The sequence below is a fragment of the Centroberyx gerrardi genome, chromosome 12 (assembly GCF_048128805.1).
Source record: "Centroberyx gerrardi isolate f3 chromosome 12, fCenGer3.hap1.cur.20231027, whole genome shotgun sequence".
In the NCBI taxonomy this organism is placed as follows: domain Eukaryota; kingdom Metazoa; phylum Chordata; class Actinopteri; order Beryciformes; family Berycidae; genus Centroberyx; species Centroberyx gerrardi.
In genome coordinates this window covers 7,976,092-7,995,645 of record NC_136008.1, presented here as the reverse complement: position 1 = coordinate 7,995,645, position 19,554 = coordinate 7,976,092, and the positions used below count along the sequence as shown (strand labels likewise).

Below are 19,554 nucleotides of genomic sequence, written 5' to 3'. Positions count from 1 at the left end.
ACACCTGAAACAAAAAATATGTATGTGTTTGTATGTGTTTGAGTTTCTGCTCCAATCGTGTGAGAACCTTGTAACTCCAGGTTTTTTGTGTTTTCCATTTTTTGCACATAAAGTTAACAAGATTCTTTACACATGTATGACCCCATGAAATCCGTTCACAATCTCACTGTCTAAAGTCAAAAGTGCGTCCATCAAACTCAAACGCTGCCACTTTTAACTGAAAACCATCATTTCATCTAGAATTGGGTATTAACTGGAAACAAGTTTCCAGTGCTAATCAACAGGTCTAAGAATTTTCTTCTTCTCTTTTTTTTTTTTTTATAGTTGTGGTGTGGTCTGCCTTATTCTTCCTTGTTTCAAGATAGTGACCCTTGTGTCTAAAGTATTCCTGTACCAAACAAAACTGCACTGGAAACAAAGAAAGAAAACTAAATTAATTTAAGGATAAATATGAGACTAAATGGTTTGTTAAGATCCACAGTGCAGTTTAAATAAAATAAATAAACTTTTGTTGAAGTTAATTTTTACAAATCAGGCTGTTTTTCTTTCAATCCTGAAAACTTGACTTTGGAGATACAAGGTTTTCATTTGACTTAAGTGATACAGTATGTTTAATTTAAGTAGCCATGCATTCAAAGACACCACACCCAAATACTTTCATATATTTTCTTAGTGTACAGAATCACATACATTGAATGCCTTCCTTTTACAGTATATTGCACTTTTGTATATATTTTGTCTTTTTATTACCAAAACATATGGGTAATATTGTCAAAAATGAATCCAGTATTGTTACATTTCCGTAGATACACATGAAACTTTCAGTTTTTGATATTTCACATAAGAGCGCTACACCTGTACATACATGCAGATGACTTTTTCAATCAAAAAAATAACAATAGAGGAAACATTTTAAACTGAAAAACAAGCTTATTCCTACCTCAGGAGAACCAGCAGTCTGCAGCACACATCCTCCTTTCTAAAGTAAGATTAAAATTAAAAAGGGAAGTTCATAGATTCAAAAACTCGACGACAGAACTTTAATTCCCGATATAGGCGGGCCAGCTAACAGAATCTTTAATACTACTGATGGAGATGATGGAGTATTTTTATCCTTACTCTGCACTGTACTGTATGCATGCTGCTAGCTAAATACTTCCTCTATTCTAACTTCCAATTCTTCTATTTGTGAAAAATAAAAGCCAGTATCCAGCAGGCTTTCAACAAACAGCTCACTTGTTGTCTATTTGCAGAATTTCTGCTTCCAGATATCAGTTTTTTTTACCTTACAATTATCCTCATTATAATGCACATTGTATCCTTAAGAACTACATCCTCATCAAAAAGAATGAAAAACGTATCAAAAGATGGATGGATTATTGTATAAATAGAGCATTTCTTACATCTCCATGCAAGAAAGCAAACATGAACCAGACACAAACAGAGGAAACATCACACAAAGAGAGCATGCGCAATAACACCGTGGTCAACCTCACTTCCCTTCCCCAATAGCAGCAGTCACTATCTTCTCAGCATCAGCCGCCATGTCATCGATGGCCCCGTTTAAGGCCTGCAGCATGGCGGTGAAGGAGCGGCTGGCAGAACGGGCGTGTCTGGGCATCGCCATGTCCACCAGCCTGCTCGAGACTGCGGCCAAGTCCTTTTCTGCGGCCGCCAGTCGCTTTTTCACTTCCCCTTTGGTGACCTCCACTGAGAGGACACAGGTCCGCAGTTCTTTCAGTTTCGCGGGCTCGACGCCGCGCTGCTTTGCCAGCCGCTCAACTGACTCGTCATCCAGGCACAGCGATATCTGCGCTTTGGTCAGGATCCGCACTCCTACGCTGGAATCCACCATGGAGGCCACCAGGGGAACGGGGATCGCCGACACCCCGCCAGAGAGCGAGGCGGCTGCCCATATGAGAGCTTTGAATGCATCCCTCTTCTGGGAGACGAGGGTGCGGGTGAGCGTCGGTAGAGCCAGCAGGAAGGAGTTGGCCCGGATCTCCGGCAGGTCCCTGCCCATGTCCTCCAGCAGGGCAGGGAAGTCAAACTTCTCCAAGGTGGCGGGTCTCACCAGGTACACTTTCGGCTGAGCCACGCCCTCTGACTTCAGGATTTCCAGACTGGCTTTCCTTTTGTCCTCCAGGCTCTTTTCTGTGTCTTTTTCCAAAGCTAAGAGAATGAAGTACACTGTTTCTCGCTGCAGCGAACGGGCCTCCAAGAACACCTCCGCACTGTTGGGATGGGGGCTCTGCGTGAACGCCATGAAGACGGCGTTGTAGCGGAGGAATTTAACTCTATCCATGTATCCCTCGGGTTCAAACGGAGAGGTGGTGGGGACAGGCGGCAAATCCCACAGGCGGAAGTCGGGGTGTTTGGGGTTGGGGTAGCCTGCCAGTCCCTCTGGGGGGGTAGGGGACGGAGACAGAGCTGCCCCCTCGTCCCCGGGACCGAGGCCACGGAGGGCGTTTATAAAGGTGGCCTTTTCAACCCCGCGGTCCCCCACCACAGCTAAGTTGATCCTGCTGATCAGGAGATCTTCCACTGCGTCCTTGACATCTGATAGTTTATTGTTCTCTATAGACTCTTTGAGGGACTCCAGGAGGTTTAGGCCTCTGAAAAGATCAGCCATTTCTGTGGAAAAAATGAAGATAGTTTGCAAGATTGTTGCCTTCTTGAGTATTCTGTCTAAAAGATCAGACAAATCTATTATCTATCCCATAGTAACAGGACTGTCGTGATTTAGTCATGAGTGTCATGACAGCAAAGCAGATCTCCTTGATCTCCTTTAACATACCGGCAAGTATAACACTAGGGCATGATAGCTAACACTGATAATAAAAACAAATGAAACTGGCAGTGTGACACTGGTATCCATGTGAATCCAAAACACTCAGTGAGCAAAATAATACGTCTGGTGTCACAGAAAAACTGTAAATCCAGTTGTGGTGTATACTCTATCATGTTTTTACTTGAACTGAACTGAACTGAACTGAACTGAACTGAACTGAACTGAACTGAACTGAACTGAATTGAACTGTACTGAACTGAACTGAGGTTTACACCAGGTTTGGGGCCATTCATGAATTGAATTGAGAATGCATGGTAAATTCCAATTCAATTCCTGGATTTGGAATTGGAATGTGACGCAGCTCTAAGTAAGCACAGTTGGAACTAAATTGGAATGGCAGGAAACAGAACTGAATTCCATTAAATTCCATGATATTCCACTTCTAAGAGAGGTCATCTTGACTCGCTAAACATTATAAATCAAACATTATGAATCAAATAAAAGACAGTTAACCTATCAAATACATTTAATCACAATGTATTATGATTACATGTTAAGCATCAAATACCACCTGATAGGAACCTTTAACATTTTATCATATTCAGTGTTGATAATATATAACACTATGTGTAATCTCAGATATGTGGTAAGAAAAAGCAACAACATGGAATTTCATTGAATTAAATTCTACTTCCTGGAATTCCAATTAAATTCCAATTTTGTTTGCTACAGGTTTTTTCAAACTCCAATTCCTCAATTGAATTGTAACTGGTGACTTCATTCATGAATTGAGGTAAAAACAAATTTCATGACCCAAGGGCCCCATGACACCCTTATAAAAACCCCATAATGAATCTTCAACGATGCATGGCTAATCATAAGATTGTACATTCTAACTCAGATATTTTCAAGCAATCTAACGCTGACTTTTTGGCGATACAAGGTTTTCATATTCAGCAACAGCAATGCTCCACACTCTTACCTCAGACCGCGAAGGAAAAGACACAGTTCAGCTGCTTGAAATCCCAGTTCCCAGTGGTCAAACAACTCAACTTTCTAGACCTGACAGTATCTGGTTGATCTATTTAAGGCATCCGTCTAGCTAGTGGAACATTCTAATCCTGTAAGCTCATCCTTAATCCAGAGTGAGAGCAAGCACACACATACATGCATACTGTGAACAAAGACGCACACACGTTTACATGCACACTTCAAAAAATTCTTCATCTTAACTAGTCAGAGTGCTAAAATCCAAATTTTCTTAAAATAAGTGAAAAAAAGCTGCCACTGGGGTCAGACAATTTCACTTGTTTCCAATGCAGTTTCCCTTGTTTCAGGAATTTTCTAGAAATAAGGGTCAGTGTCTTAGAATAAGGCAGTTCACTGCACTACTATCAAGAAAATGACACTTGATTCTAGAAAATTATTGAAACAAGTTGATTTGCATCAGACACAAGTGAAATTATTTCACCCCAGCGGCAGATTTTTTCACTTATTTTAAGAAAATTTGGATTTTAGGATTCAATAGTAGACTGAATGACTTGTTAAGATGGAGATTTTTTGAATACATTCATAAACAAAGGGAACCCTATAATTAATATTATGGCATTTATGTCCAATTTGATGTAAAACACCTTAAACTGTAGCTGATTAGTTTGTTTTCAACCTGCAAGAAGAGGAAATTCAATCTGAATACAAGAAACTCAAAGCCAGTTGTTCCCATGTAGTGAGATACAGAAGACAGATAAAAACTAATTTCCTACCCAGTACTTTTAAGCCATTATAGCAATAAAGAGGAACAAGGTGATATTAATAATTTTGAGGAAGATGTGTGTGTAAAGCTCATCTACTCTTTGAAAACAGGGCACAAAGTTTTGTTTTCTTCTTTCTATTAAGAGGAAACCAGCGTACAAACGTCTACCAGCTGCTTGGTGTTTCAGATCTGATCTTTCACATCCCCTCACCACTCGTATTTTCCTACACTTCTGGCCTCTGGTAGCAGGAAGTCTACTCTGTGTTGACCAAAACAGTGAATTTACAAGCATTTTTTTCACAAAAATATACATGGGAGTTCACTTCTATAGTGATATAGTAATAGAAAGGAATTGGACTTGTGAAGTGAAAAGTATTTGATCCAATATCCAATAATTGGTGGAATTGTGATACTGTGAGACTGTATTTAAATAAATGCAGTTCCTAGTCTTGTTTTGCTGTCAAGTTACTGTCTCCACTTCACATCAAGAACATGTAACTGCTCCAGTTCTCTCAAAATGCTTTATTGAATAAATGCAATACAAAGTAGAAAACACATTCTGCATTATCTATTATTTTAACTTTTTTTTATTTTTTTTTTATTTGTGGACTTTAAATAGTAAAGCTAAGACATTATCTGCATATAAAAAATGGTAAATTGAAATGATGAGTTCTCAGGAAGCAAAATATTAATGATAAACACATTATCAGGGAAGGCAAGTCTCTCATTCTCCTGTCAGAAATGAAATTAAACAATATTGTAGGTCTACTAAAACCCGAGAGGGCGTCCTTATATATACAGTAAATACAGTAAATCTGGTCTTATATGCAAGACCAGACTTGATTGTGGATTGATATGAGTAGATGTGAGACAGCGGTCTGTTATTCAGGAAAGACCTCCGAATGCGTTCATTGGCCAGAATTGAGTACAGCTGTGTGCTAACAGTAAATAATGCCTGGCAAATATACACTGGTACCAACGCATGTGTGCTATCTGAAACGTTTCCTCCAAAATAGTATACAGTATGTACATAACATTAAGAGTAAAAAAAGAAAAGAGAAGAAAGCAGGAAAGATTACTAACAAGCTCCCTGGTTGCCACAAGATTTGCCGTAGCAACCAATAAAGTGCAGCTAGCCTGGGTTATCTTTGACCATTCAGATTGCTTGACTGAACCTACTAAACCATTTCCATCATTAGTTTGTCGGATATTATAATAACAATCTCATTTTACAGCAAAAGTCTTAAATTCAATATAACAACAAAGAAGTGAAATGTTTCAGTGGAACTCTCAACATCTTCACAAACTGGCATAAACGTGTTTGGTGCAACTGATCAAAGTACATGAATAAAAACATTTTAACAAGTAGATCCTGCACAGTACCACGGTACCATGTCATCACCACATTCATGATGATGACAGTTCCTAATTCATTCTCAGTTTGTTTGAATGTGATCTCAGCTCTCTGGTTCCCTATTTACATACGTAGAAGCACTGCTTATACAACAATATGCTTTGTTATAAAATGCTACAGTATGTGCCGTCTAACGATAATAAAAAATATTTAGCTATGTACATCACTATATTGCAGCAGATTATGCAAACTAATACACAAATACATTCTCCTGACATGTAACATCAGCAAAACTAATTTTCTTACAAAGAGAATTATGGGTGATTAAAATCCCAGCTAAGGTGTGAAAATTTATAGTTGAAGTCTTCATAAACTGAACTCCCATTACTTTTACTTCCTGGAAATCAGTGCATCTTTAATGGTGACCTCATGCTGCACCAATAGGAGTAAATAAAAATTCTAACCAATAAAACCATCACATATTTAAACAATCCCGCCCCTTCCATCAAATAAAAGTGCCTTTCTCTCCCTGACTGCTATCCCATTGGTTTGGACTTTTGAATGAGCCCTCACTGCGTTATGTCCCGCCCCAACATCCTGTTTCAACAGGAAATACATCACATCAAGGAAGTAAAGATGTCGTTTCATGGGGTCTTTAAAGTTACATTTTCACAATAATACAACTTTTACTTCTGCTCGAGAACAGAGTGGTTTTGTACAAAATGACTTGTACCACATGGCGATAGAGTTTCATAGCGCCTGTGTCGAGACATGAAGCGTCTCACTTCCTCTTGGCTGAACTTGGCTGTTGAAGATCACAGCAGCGTGGTAGAAAGTGTTCACCGGATCGCCATTTACATTCAGAGTGAGAATCAATACATCGCAGCATCTCAGCTACACTGCAAAAAAAGTTTCCAGTGATTTTATCTTGTTTCCACACCTATCAAGCTTATTTGTTGATATTTTTAGTCAAATTATCTGACTGCACCTGCAGATAATCTTGCTGGTTTCAAGAATTTTCACTTGATACATGCCAAAATGACTTCACCGAAGAAACCGAAGAAAATCACCATAAAACCATGAAGAAAATCACCAAGTAAAATGTCCTAAAACAAGTTACATTATCCTGAAAAAAAAAAATATGTAAAATTATCTGCCAGTGCAGTAAGATGATTTCACACAAGAAAAAAAATAAGAAAATAAGCTTGATAAGTCTGGATGCAAGATAAAATAACTTTAAAAGTTTATCCGTTTTTGAGGTGTAATTGTGAGCAACTGACTATCAATAAATTTTACCCTGAAGCAAATCCTCAAAAGTCAAACAATCAATTCTTAAAATATTCAAACCCAAAGGTCTCAACATGACCAATACCCACCACAACTTGCTGTCTCACTCCTCCTCACCCATAACAGCCTTCATATTGGAATACAGCGCTTCACCCTCACCTCCCTCCCCCTCTGGGATACAGTGTTTTGTCTCCTCATCCTCCACTATCATCGCCTCCTCTTCTTCTTCTTCCTCCTTCAGCATTTCACTCTCCTCTCCACCGTCGTCTTGTCCCTCCTCCTCCTTCTTGTCTTTCTCTTTCTTGATTTCAGCGTACTCTGTCTCTGTGGTTCCTTGCTTCTTCTCTGCCTCCTCGGGACTCTCCTTCTTCTTCAACAGGAAGAAGTCGATGCTGGCGTATTCCACGTCTTTTGGTTCACCGTTAGCGGCCGATTTCCCCGCTGCCTCGCTGCTGTGGGCTCCACTTTCGTCTCCTCCTTGCCGGAGGGTCTGGTAATCTTCCTCTGCTTGACCCACATCTGTCTGTTAGGTACAATGTTGAAATTACATGGACAAGTCAGAAATTTGCCAGCTACTTTAAAGGTCCCATATTCTACACTTTCCAGTGTTTTATTTTATGTCTTGAGGTCCATTCAAAGCTGTTTTTGTGGTGTCATGTACCAAAAACACTCTCAATCCATTTTCACACGTTCATTTTCCAATATCTCTCTGAGCCTTGCCGAGAACAGGCTATTTCTGTTGCTGTATCTTTAAGACTCATTAATATTAACGACCCTCTGTTCTGATTGGCTAACCATTTCAAGAGTGAAATGTGAGACACTGCAGCCCGGCAGCTACATGTAGGGAAAACTCTCCGGTAAATAGACAATGGCAACCGCAACTACTTTGAAAAAAACACTTTTTGTTAGACCCTGTTTACACTTGGTTTTAAAATGCGTCTTGGGCGATCGGATCACAAGTGGACAGCGCTAAATAGTGTAAACGACCGCCAAGACATTGTGATCCGATCACTCACACCACTTGCCGAGGTGGTCTGGGACGCATTTGACCACATATCTTTTGTAGTGTAAATGCTAATGCGTCCTGATGCGTCCCCGACAAGGACGTAACAGGAAAATACGTCATCAATGCAGGACGTGGTGGTTGTTTTGGTGACGGCGCGCCAACGGTCCTGTCAATCTCAACAGTTGGAATAGCCCGTACATGTATATTAGTTCTTGAAACATTGTTGTTTTCTTAGCTAGCCCGTGCTAAACAAATCTGGTGCTTGTCTGGCGACAGACTGACGTACTAACTGTGCGCGGGGCCCTTTGACCTTCTAGCGGAAGTGACGTAGGCAGTAACGACATCTGAACACAAGTGGTCAGCTGGACACCTTGGAGATGCATGATAAACACAGGTGTAAACAGGTCTTTCTCTATGCATTAAATCTGTCAGCCTGTGAGATTCGTACAGAGATTTTCACTAAACACAGGGAAGTCTGACAGTGACAATTCAAAAAGATATCTGGAGTATCTGGAATCAGTTAGTGTAGTGCATAATGTTTCTACAGAAGAATAAATAATATGACTAGCAGATAAATGCAAATACCGGTTGATCCTGACAAGACACCATCTCCAGGGTCTCAGACAGATTTCTGGAGTTCTTCTTCTTTTTTCTGAGGAGAAATGTTGTCAACAATATTTCAACAGCAACAAAACAACTCAAACACAGATTGTTTATGTTCATTTTAAACAGGCTTTAACGACCCCATGAAACGGCAACTTTACTTCCTTGATTTGATGCATTTCCTGTTGAAACAGGATGTTGGTGCGGGATATAATGCAGTGAGGGACCATTCAAAAGTGTAAACCAATGGAATATGAGTCATGGTGAGAAAGGCAGTTTTATTGGAGGGGCATTGGTTGGAATTTGTATTTACGCCTACTGGTGCAGCATAAGGTCACCAGTTAAAGATGCTAAAGATGTTTTTCCAGGAAGTAAAAGTAATGGGAGTTCATTTCATGGAGACTTTAACATCTATGAATGAACAGTACACATGGACAAAGCTTGAAATTCACACAGAAAACAAAATGAACATAGTAACGTACCGATGGCATCTCCATGCCAAACAGCAGATGGTTGCTGAAAGGACGGCGCCGATCAAAAACGCAATGATAGTTTCCAGCTCCGTAACAATTCTTAAAACTTCTCTGTATTGACCTAGAGTCAAGAGGAGCAAATTGTGAAAAAAAAAACCTGTGCTGTGTCATGGCAACTGCTCTCTTGTTAAGGTCATACAGATATGAAGTACACTACCAGTCAAAAGTTTGGACACACTACATTTTTCTTTATTATTACTATTTTCCAAATTTTACAATAATAGTAAAGACATCAAAACTATGAAATAACACACATGGGATTATGCAGTGACCAAAAAAGTGTTAACCAAATCAAAACTACCTGATATTTTAGATTTTTTAAAGTAGCCGCCCTTTGCCTTGATGGAGAGGCTTTGGAAAGAAATTCACACATAGGCATCAACTTCACTATTTATATTTGTCTAAGAAACAAATTTCAACCATTTAAGCATAAGCCTTTAGATCAAAATGGCTTTAAGATAATGCAAAACATATAGTACACTCAATCAGGTGTGTCCAGACTTTTGACTGGTAGTGCAGACTATAGCAAGAAATAGGTACTGAAAGTGTCATGAATCAGTGGTCTAGAAGAATATTGGTGTTTTCATTACCCTCGTTCCCCTCTTGTTCTAACTTGTCATTCTTGATGGTGAGGTTCCTTTTTACTTCCCTAATTTCATTGCTGCTGACACACTCGACAGTGCTGTTGCCGTGGTCTTTCACAGGCAGGATGATGGTGCTGTTGACTGCGGAGCTCGACACAGTTGTAATGAAGGAGTACTCAACGTGGTTCCCCAACAGCGGCCATCTGATGGTGGGTAAGGGAACCCCCCAACTGATACACACACAGGTCAGGACCTCCGACCGAACCACGCACTCAGAGCCACTTAGGATCTTCGGACAGACTGGGGACACACAGGCAGCGTTGTGACATCACAGAAAAGAGAAGATGATAATGTAGCCTGAGAAAATACATTTCCTGTCTAAGCAGATTAGTACAATGTACTTACACCTCACTGTTATGTCAGCATATGCTGTCCGTGTTGTGCTCAGGTGTTGAGCTGTACAGACATATCGTCCAAAATGTTCTGCCGTCACGTTAGAGATGACGAGAGCGGCCTTTTCTGTTCCATTCTGCAGTTTAGTTTCAGTACCATTGGAGTCAAGTTTGGTCCATGTGACAATAGATAGAGGGTAACTTCCAACACTGCAGGTCAGATTCAGAGCGTCACCTTCCTTCACAGTTGTATTCCCAGTGATTATGGGTTTCTTCACATCTTTGAGACAAAATGACATTTAGAGGAATGGTCATTTGAAATCATTAATGTAATTTCAAATTATACTAAACCTGTGGTTCAAACCTGAGGCTGGATGCATCAATAAGCCTTGGATAAGTTGAGAAAAAGGGATTACGTTGGAAAGAGTTCAAGATCTCAGGACAAAATTTGTAGCCTGTAATAATTCAAGATGTTATAACAATTTTTAGACTCTTCCCCTAATTGAATAACTTTTACATTTACCAATACACAGGGTTTGATGTTGCAATCTTTTGTGCCGTAATCCAAGGTGAGCATTCATACAGAAGCCTACAGGCTACGCCGTCATAAATCTACAGGACCACCAGACACGTAGTACCACTCACCAGCTACCTCATCTAAATGTTGCAGGGTTGAGTGTGTGACTGCAGGTTTGTCACTGAGGTTATCAAGCGGTCTCCTCCCATCGCAGATGTTTTGTTGAGTTTGGCCCACGGCCCTCCAGAAAGCTCAACAGTGATTGTGGCATTACAGTATCATGGCCCCTGACACGCACTCTCAACACCAAATAAAGTTGCCTCCACTATCCTGGACCTACACTTGGGCTTATCCCTTATCATTCTGACACTGCTGGCTTGAGACAGGCTGCTCAGCAGATCAGAGACTGAATTGCATCAGCAAGTCAACATATCAAGGATGATGCTAACTGCAAACAATGTCAGCTAGCATGCTACAACCAGATGCTAACAAGCCCACATTTCAAACTCAAACTCATATTGTCAAGTGTTTGTCAAATGTTAACTAGATGATAATGAAAACTACAAAAATACATTTCCTCTCCAAGTAGATTACATTACTCACATATCACTGTTATGTTAGCATATGCTGTCTGGGTCGTGCTCAGGTGTTGAGCTGTACAGATGTATTGTCCAAAATGTTCTATTGTCACATTAGAGATGACGAGAGCGGCCTTTTCCGTTCCATTCTGCAGTTTAGTTTCAGTACCATTGGAGCCAAGTTTGGTCCATGTGACAATAGATAGAGGGTAACTTTCAGCACTGCAGGTCAGATTCAGAGCGTCACCTTCCTTCACAGTTGTATTCCCAGTGATTATGGGTTTCTTCACATCTTTGAGACAAAATGAGAAATGGTCATTTGAATTCATCAGGCAATGTAATTTCTGATTGTTTTAAACCATGTTAGGGCCTGGGACGCCTTCTGAATAATATTAAAAATATTTAAATGGCTGGTGTTCCCCTTTAAAAAAAAGCTGTTCCTTGCTCTAAACTCATATATTTACTACAAACTTCAAACTACTTTACTAAAAAAGAAATGTAAAAAAAGTAATTCCGCTATTATAAATTCTACAGATTTATATAGTTGAAGGAATTCTGTTTAGCAAACATTTAGCAAAGTTAAGTGTAGGTGAGAGAATTACATATGTGCTACTCACAGGTCACATTCAGAGTCACCGTCTCCTCTGCAGTGATGTTTCCCATGAAGCTCACTTTACAGGTGACCTTGGTGCCGTGGTCTTTGGCTGAGGGGGTAAAGGTCAAAGTTGAGTTGTGTTTCTGTGTGACAACAGTGAGATTCTCAGTCTTGCTAGAAGTGGTGTTGCTTGCGATGTGAAAGACGTTCTCTCCTGTTGCTCCCCATGTCCAGATGATTTCAGGAGCAGATCCAGAGCAGCGACCCGGAGCAGTGCAGCTCAGTGTGGCCTGCTGTCCCTCTGTCAGTGGAGGAAACGTCACTCTGGGCTTCTGGCTCAGAGCTAATGGGAGATCAAATATACAGAGAGAATCAGGATGACTTAGTCTATGAGTGGAAACAGGTGAGCAGCTTTTCTACATGGCAACACAAACAAACACAGCACATTTTAGACATTTTAGTGTTGTTGTAGAGGTTGATAAAAGTCATAGATTAGGCTACTTCATACCCCTTTATGTTATATATATTTGCCATAGTTCTTCATACCTTTGACAGTGACTTTGACACTTTTAGAGCATGCCTTTTTAACTTTGAACCGATATGATCCAGAGTCCGACTCAGTGAGGTTATTGATGATGATGCTGCAGTTCTTCCGAGTCAAGTCGGGCTCCAATAGCGCCACTCGTCCTTGAAATCCAGCCTGGACTTTTTCGCGGTGATTGAAGTTGAATATTTGGTCAGAACTACAATTAGGTTTACATATATTTAGGTTTAGATCATATTTAAACCAAACTGCATTTTTCAGGCTGAAGTTGGCCGCAGCAGTGAAAGAGCACGGTATGACAACACAGAGTCCAGCCTCTGCTGTTATGTCTTCTTCACTGAAGCTGATACTGACGTCTTGATCAAGGGTTTGATTTCCTTCCAGAACTGTACTACCTGTTAATGCAAAGATGGAAAAAGAGACAAATAGGGAACAAACGCATTTAAATTTTTCGAAGAATAATGCATTAGGTGTGTTGTATGAAGACACACCGAGACATTTAGTTAGTTATTAATAGCTGAGCAAGTAGTGAACCCTGCCACAAGCTGTTGGGTGGGTTTTGTCATCACCAGCATTAATTCACAGTCACAGTTACACTTAAGAAAACAGCTTCATAGCTTTCTTTACAGTGTAATGAATCTTTATAAGACAGCAACTGAATTTAGGCTGTGCATGCATGTCTGTGAGTGCAAGCAAAAACAAAATATGATTTGCTGATATAAGAGGCCGATATTGGCATTTTATTAAATATCGGATCTCGGCCAGTCATGTGTTCCACTGCCGATATGTTGAAGGTTCCTCCCTGGATACAACCAATCAGCAATGAAATTTTACTTCATTGCATATTTTGTTTATTCATTTAATTGTTCAATAATGTTTTGGGTAAATTAATTGCTCATAGGTAGTGATCTATCTCAGAGATTCTCTACCATTAAATAGATGTGGTGTGTCAGCCTTTCTTCTTCAGTAGCTGCTAACCCTGAAAGAATTTCGTTGGTTTGGGTTTCATTGGAGGGTTTTAGTGTCACATGATGGTCTAAATGTTGTTTCAGGGGCTTTTCCACCCTGACAAGAATAAAATTCAGGAGGAAACGCTGAATTCTTTAATAGTTTACTGTAATTTTGTGACATGAAAATGGAAAAAAGAAACGTTAAAGCCATTGAATATTGGTGCAAAATATCAGTCATCATATTGGTATCGATCATACTGGTAAACAGTATCAGCCAAACCCTAGTTGTCAGTCATGATAAGATTACAACATCATTACATTAACAAGCTGCATGCTCTACCTGTGGTGGCATTGCTGGCATTCTGGACGCTGCCTCTCACAGAGAAGAGCAGGGTTGCCCAGATGAGAACTAACATCTTCAGTCGATGCTTGAGACAGCCAGTCTCTCCCTCCGCAGAAACGCTTCATACACAAGTGAAATATACAGGAATTTCTTTTGGTGAAACTGGTGCAGACACAACTCCACAGCTCACAGCACAGACACAGAAACGACGTGAAATGGTTTTGCTTCAGCTCCTTTTTCATTTGCATACAGGATGCTGCACTTTCGGCTATTCTGTATTTATCTAAATATGTTTTGCTGCTATTTTCCCCACTACTGTCCACCATGCTGTACAGGCAAAGCCAGATATCTGCAACAACAATATATCAGACAATACAACAATCTACTGTAGTTCAAGTTAGGGAAGAATCAATCATTTTAACCACTTTTCATTTACAGATAAAAAGACTTTTACAAAATAAGATGCATGTTGCGCTGTACCTCGTTCTGTCTCGTTCTCCTGCTCTCTCCTCTTGACTGATCTCTGCTGTGAACTGCGTCTTCCTCTCTTCACTTTTCTACCTCTTCCCTCTTTGCGCTACCACAAGTTTCCAGGAAGTGTCTCTGCACTCTGCTGAGCATTATGACTTCTCTCCAAAGACTGCGACACTCTTAACTATATGACATAGTGTATGATATGTGGTTTGATATACTGATTTACTGATGTACTTATACTTCTATGTATTTTTACTTAACTGGTTTTCCATGAGCAAAGAACACATTTTCACATTAGTTATTGTTCTTTAACAATGTAAGCAGAAAGAGACATACTTAATTGGCTATCTGCAAGATTATCATACATACATATCATCAGATAGAAATCATGAAAGGAAATTATTTTTGTTTTTGTAAAAAAAAAAAAAAAGATAGTTCAAAGGTTGTGAAGAGAAACTTTCAAAAAGGGGAACTATCAATGAAAAAAAAAAAGATCCTGTCATCTTCAAACCAGCAGATGTGCTGAATAAGTTCCTCATGCAATGTTTTATATGACTTCGTTTGTTTTGTAGTGTTCTGTTTTCACTTTCCTCTCAATAATGTATAACTGTGAGTGGTCTGTATGAGTGTTTGATATTAACAGGGTCAGTTGAGTAATTATGGTCAAATATTAGTTTGGTCATACATGAAAATATAAAGTCTTGCCACTGATGTAGTACATCAAATACCTGCAGATTCATAGAGAAAATATCTGCATTCATCATTTATCTCAATGAATTGATAAACTAGCACACAGCAGGCCATTTTGATCAAATGCAGACTCTCAGAAAGTACTTCTGTTGATAGTATTTTTTTATCATTACAAATGCCATTTTGTCTTGTGCAACATCTTTCCACAGTATTTCTCAGCATGTAACTGTGGTTGGCCTCGCATGGCATCATTGCATTTTGTGTCTTTAATAACTTCCTGTTCACAGTTTGGGCTACTAGACTATAGCTAGTATCTTCAACTAAGGACTGGCTGTGTGCAGTGGAAAATTTTAAGTGTCAGGAGTTCATCGGTCAGCAAGCAATTCTACCCTCAATGTGCATGCATATTACCACACAACGTAAAAACCAGAGTGTTTTAAAGACCGTGTTGTAACTGAGAGGTCATTGGTTTAATGTCCACCACAACCAGTGTGTGTCCTGTCATGCACAAGATACTGCCTGCTTACCATTAATACTGTAAGTCAGCTAAATGCCTACAGTGCATTTATAAAGAGGCATTAAGTAATGTAAGACTTCTATTAGCCTCTATGGGAGACCAAGGGATTGCACCAACACACAGTACAGTGGCCTGTAATTCACATAAATAATAAAATCACAATTTCACAATAGAGAACATAAGCTAACTAATCACAGCAGAGATCCAACAGGAATGTCTATTGAACAGGTTCAATATCACAATGCAAAATACTGTAATAATAATACTGCTTTGTCACTTGCTTTTCTGGCTTGACAACAAGGTTTCATTTCATAGCTCAAATGTCTTGCAACACTGGTCATTCATTCGTAGCACCGTCTTCCGTCATTGAGCAGTTGAAAATATGAGAGGGTGGAGCCAGAAAGGGAGTTTTGAAAACCATAAATCTCAGCACCTGGTAAAGTTGAGTCATTGGTATTGATCAACAACCCTATTAACCTCCTGCAGATATATTACAATCATTTTGTGGTGCGGGGCAGCTTTAAAGCTGTGGATGCAAATTTCATCAACATAAAATCCAAGGAAAAAGACACCACTCTACTGGCCACACCGTTTGACTGACAAGTGATCTCTGGAAAAGTGCAGTGCAAAAACACCAGTGCAATGACCGCTTAGCTTTAAGGTTTTGCTTCGTATGAATATATTCAACATCAAAATATCAAAATAAGGTGCTGTTATTTTGCTCATCTCTCCCTAGGGAAAGTTGTATATTATTGCACATGCACAGAAAGGTGTGAGAAGGAGCCATTGTGTACAGTTTGCTGTGGTCTGTTCACACCTTTTACAGCAAAAAAAAAAAATTAGGCATCTGCACAGTCATGCAGATGCCTAAATTTAAAGTCCATAGTTTTAATACTTGGTACTGTAGATGCTATTTTGTCACTTCCTTGCAGCAGTTTTAGTCAGCAGTCACTATAATAGCTGTGTAAGTCAACCTTGTCTCACCATAAGTATCACCATAAGTCATTACACACTCTCTGTCTCTCTGAAGACTTCCTGTTCCACACTTTCACACTACAAGTCTAAAACTGTCTCCAAGAAAGGGCCGGCTGTGTCTGATAGGCTAGGTCTCACTTCTCATAAATAAAATTTGAATTTGTGGCTCCTGTTGCACAAAGTACCAACTACATGATCATTGTGCAACAGCAGAAAACTAAGATAGAAGCAGACTTCTCCTTCAGGCCCGCTCCTGTACTGTCTCAATATTTAAAGCATAACTCTGGCCTGAACCCCATTTTCCCATCATTTCCCATCATATGGATCATAATTCTGATCATTCTGACGTTACTTGCTTCACTAAAGAGCTACTTACATCTTTCTTACCCTGGTGTGTAGCTCTCCAGTACGATCCAGTATATGCCTCAGCCTCGCAGCAACAGGTTCGTGGAGGAGCGGGTTGCCAGGTTTTTGCCGTTTTTTCCTGGCAAAAATGCATGAAGCAACACAGTGGTGGCAACGGCTATAAAGCCTCCTTGACTGCAGAAGCATTGTTGATTTCTAGAACCCGTGGCAGCCATGTTGGAAGACCGCAACGTTATAACTCCAAGTCCGACTTGCTGCTGTCAACATTGCAAACACCATGATGGTTGACTCTTGGTTGTGTGGTTGGCTGTTCCAATAAGGCAGGCAAAGAAGAAATCATTTTATAGATTTACAAAAATGTTGCCACATCAATGGACAAAAAAAAATAAAATTATCAGACAAAAGAAGATGACTAATGGATAGCCTCAATCAATCGCAAGATATTCTTATGTATTCAGAGATAATGCAACCTGTATTCACTGAACACATCTCTTCTCAGAGTGTCAAAACAAACCCATCAGATAAGACATGTTATCAGAACATTTAACATCATGACACCATAGCTTTGATATAGTTCAAGCTGTTCTGTATGAATAAAATGTTCATTTTGGACGTCACACTTTGACCTCAACAGGTGCTAAGAGGTACCGCTGCCTACACTCCCAGCTGTAGGAGTGTTGCTTTAATCTTAGTTAAATCCAGACTTGACGATGCCAAGGATTACACTAAGCCTTGTTTCTGAAAGTTAATATTATAGTTAGAAAACTTAAAAGTGCATTTTGATATAGGAACTCAGCCCAGATTGTTCCTGTTTATTCATCTCTTTGGTTAAATTCACTTTACCCAAAGAGATATATTTTCAGATGTATTAAAGCCTCAAGTTTTCTCAGCACTGTATCATCCAACTATTCATATGTCGTTAATAACTCCAGCCAATATCTTTATCATTCTATGAATAAGCACAATGAACTTCAAATATGGCAAATGCAATGACAATATAGAATATAAACTTCCCTATTAGACCAATAACTTCATTTACAAGAAAAGGGAAAAGGCACACACAGCTTAATTTACTGTGCACAGGTATGAAATTTCTTTTGAAAACACTCATGAGATTTTGTAACATGAAAAATGGACATTATTCACTTTCTCTTTGTATCAATAATCAACCATTCCCCATTTTGTGTCTTTTACTTTATTTATCTTTGCATGGAACTGAAGACAGATGAATTTGCTTGAGGCGTGAAAGACTTGTTTAAAATAAAAGAGCAAGCAAACTACATCATCGTAGAAATCCTACTGTCGTGAAGTAATAACAGTGCTAATTTGCAAAGAGATTGCAAAATCCTGATCGGAATTATTGTGTCAATTATATAGAAAAAAAAAAGTCTTCATAATAATAATAATTATGATCACCACAAAGTATAGAACGTACAAATTTGCTTTACAACACACTAAGTGACAAAAGATTAGGTAAGACAGAATTGATACTTATACATTGTGTGCTCCAGTTTACAAAAAAATAAAACCCCCATGAGGAATTCAAAGACAGGAACTGGTTATTGATTTTGTCTGAATTGGCAATATAAGAATGCTGGCTCGCATATTTTGAACCCGCCCATCATAAGGTTGACCGAACAATGTCTTAATATGAAAGATGTCATATACAGTCAGAATAGCTGGCTGACTCTGGCTGACATTTACATGCATGGAGAATTGTGTTCTTAAGCTCATACTCTAGCTCATACTCATACATTTGGTTTACAAACTCAGACCCGCACGGCATTATGGGTACATTTTGATGTCAACAAAAAACATGGTGGCATGATTATTTCTTTCCGCTGTATTAGAAGTAATCTACTGCTCAGTCAAAGATGGCAGCTAGCGGCCGCATCTTTTTCATACTCTTTTTTTTTTGGTGGACTGTTCTAGCTGTTAATCGGACACCACAGGTGGACAGGAATATACACTCACCAGCCTCTTTATTAGGTACACCTATCTAGTACCGGCTGGTCAACTGTTACTATAGCAACACTTATCATAAGGGCCAACAACGTTGTGTTGTGAGATGCCCTTCTGCACACCGCTGTTGTAAAGAGCTGTTATTGGTGCATGTGTGGTCTTTCTGTTAGGGTTAGACTGTCCATTCTCCTCTGACCTCTGACCTCTCTCATTATCAAGCTGTTTTTGCTCGCTGGATGTTTTTTTGTTTACCGCTCCAATCTCTGTAAACTCTACAGACTGTAGTGTGTGAAAATCTCACGGCAGCTGTTTCTGAGACCCTGGAACCACAACAGTCACACCATGGTCAAAGTCAGATCACACATTCTGCCCCTTTCTAATGTTTGGTTGAACAAAAAAGAAACCACTTCACCATGTCTGCATGCTTTATATACTGAGTTGCAGCCACATGATTCTCTGTTTGGAGGAGCAGGCAATTTGCGTTAACGAGCACCTAATAAAATGGCCGGTGAGTATACTTTCAAATGGTTTATTCATGGCAACAGCGATACTCATTATCAGCTTATCAAAGGTTCCTGTAAACAGCTCAACCTGCATTAGACCTCTCTGCATGGCCAATAACCAGGTGACTGTCTGCATGTAAACATAGCCACTTGTGGAATTTGAGGTTCTTGGTTTCACTTGCTATAATTTACACTGTTCAGATGTTGGTGCTGTTTTCTAACATCAGATGTTGTGAC

The 19,554-nt window shown here is 39.6% G+C and overlaps 2 protein-coding genes across 2 annotated transcripts; both read right to left on the bottom strand.

Annotated features, from left to right (window-relative positions):
- Positions 1 to 1,492: 1,492 nt before the first annotated feature.
- Positions 1,493 to 2,632, bottom strand: irgq2 (immunity-related GTPase family, q2). The gene has a single exon (XM_071907123.2). It carries the CDS (start codon positions 2,630 to 2,632, stop codon positions 1,493 to 1,495), a length of 1,140 nt encoding a protein of 379 aa, XP_071763224.2.
- A 4,475-nt stretch (positions 2,633 to 7,107) lies between these two features.
- LOC139917901 (sialic acid-binding Ig-like lectin 16) lies at positions 7,108 to 14,328 on the bottom strand. Its single transcript, XM_078287073.1, has 10 exons — positions 14,311 to 14,328; positions 13,828 to 13,949; positions 12,540 to 12,932; positions 12,016 to 12,336; positions 11,424 to 11,690; positions 10,317 to 10,583; positions 9,918 to 10,211; positions 9,273 to 9,388; positions 8,777 to 8,836; positions 7,108 to 7,708 (listed from the first exon to the last, which is right to left on the bottom strand). Exons 2-10 carry the CDS (start codon positions 13,901 to 13,903, stop codon positions 7,289 to 7,291), a joined length of 2,214 nt encoding a protein of 737 aa, XP_078143199.1. The 5' UTR covers positions 13,904 to 13,949; positions 14,311 to 14,328; the 3' UTR covers positions 7,108 to 7,288.
- Between the last annotated feature and the right edge of the window lie 5,226 nt (positions 14,329 to 19,554).

What these genes read in the sequence shown, in the direction of transcription:
- irgq2 (XM_071907123.2), bottom strand. Translation starts at nt 2,632, where the DNA reads ATGGCTGATCTTTTCAGAGGCCTAAACCTCCTGGAGTCCCTCAAAGAG.
- LOC139917901 (XM_078287073.1), bottom strand. Translation starts at nt 13,903, where the DNA reads ATGTTAGTTCTCATCTGGGCAACCCTGCTCTTCTCTGTGAGAGGCAGC. An exon ending in TGCCAGCAATGCCACCACAG is followed by an intron (nt 12,933 to 13,827) that starts GTAGAGCATGCA and finishes TTGCATTAACAG; the next exon opens with GTAGTACAGTTCTGGAAGGA. An exon ending in CATGGAGATGCCATCGGTAC is followed by an intron (nt 8,837 to 9,272) that starts GTTACTATGTTC and finishes CTCAGAAAAAAG; the next exon opens with AAGAAGAACTCCAGAAATCT.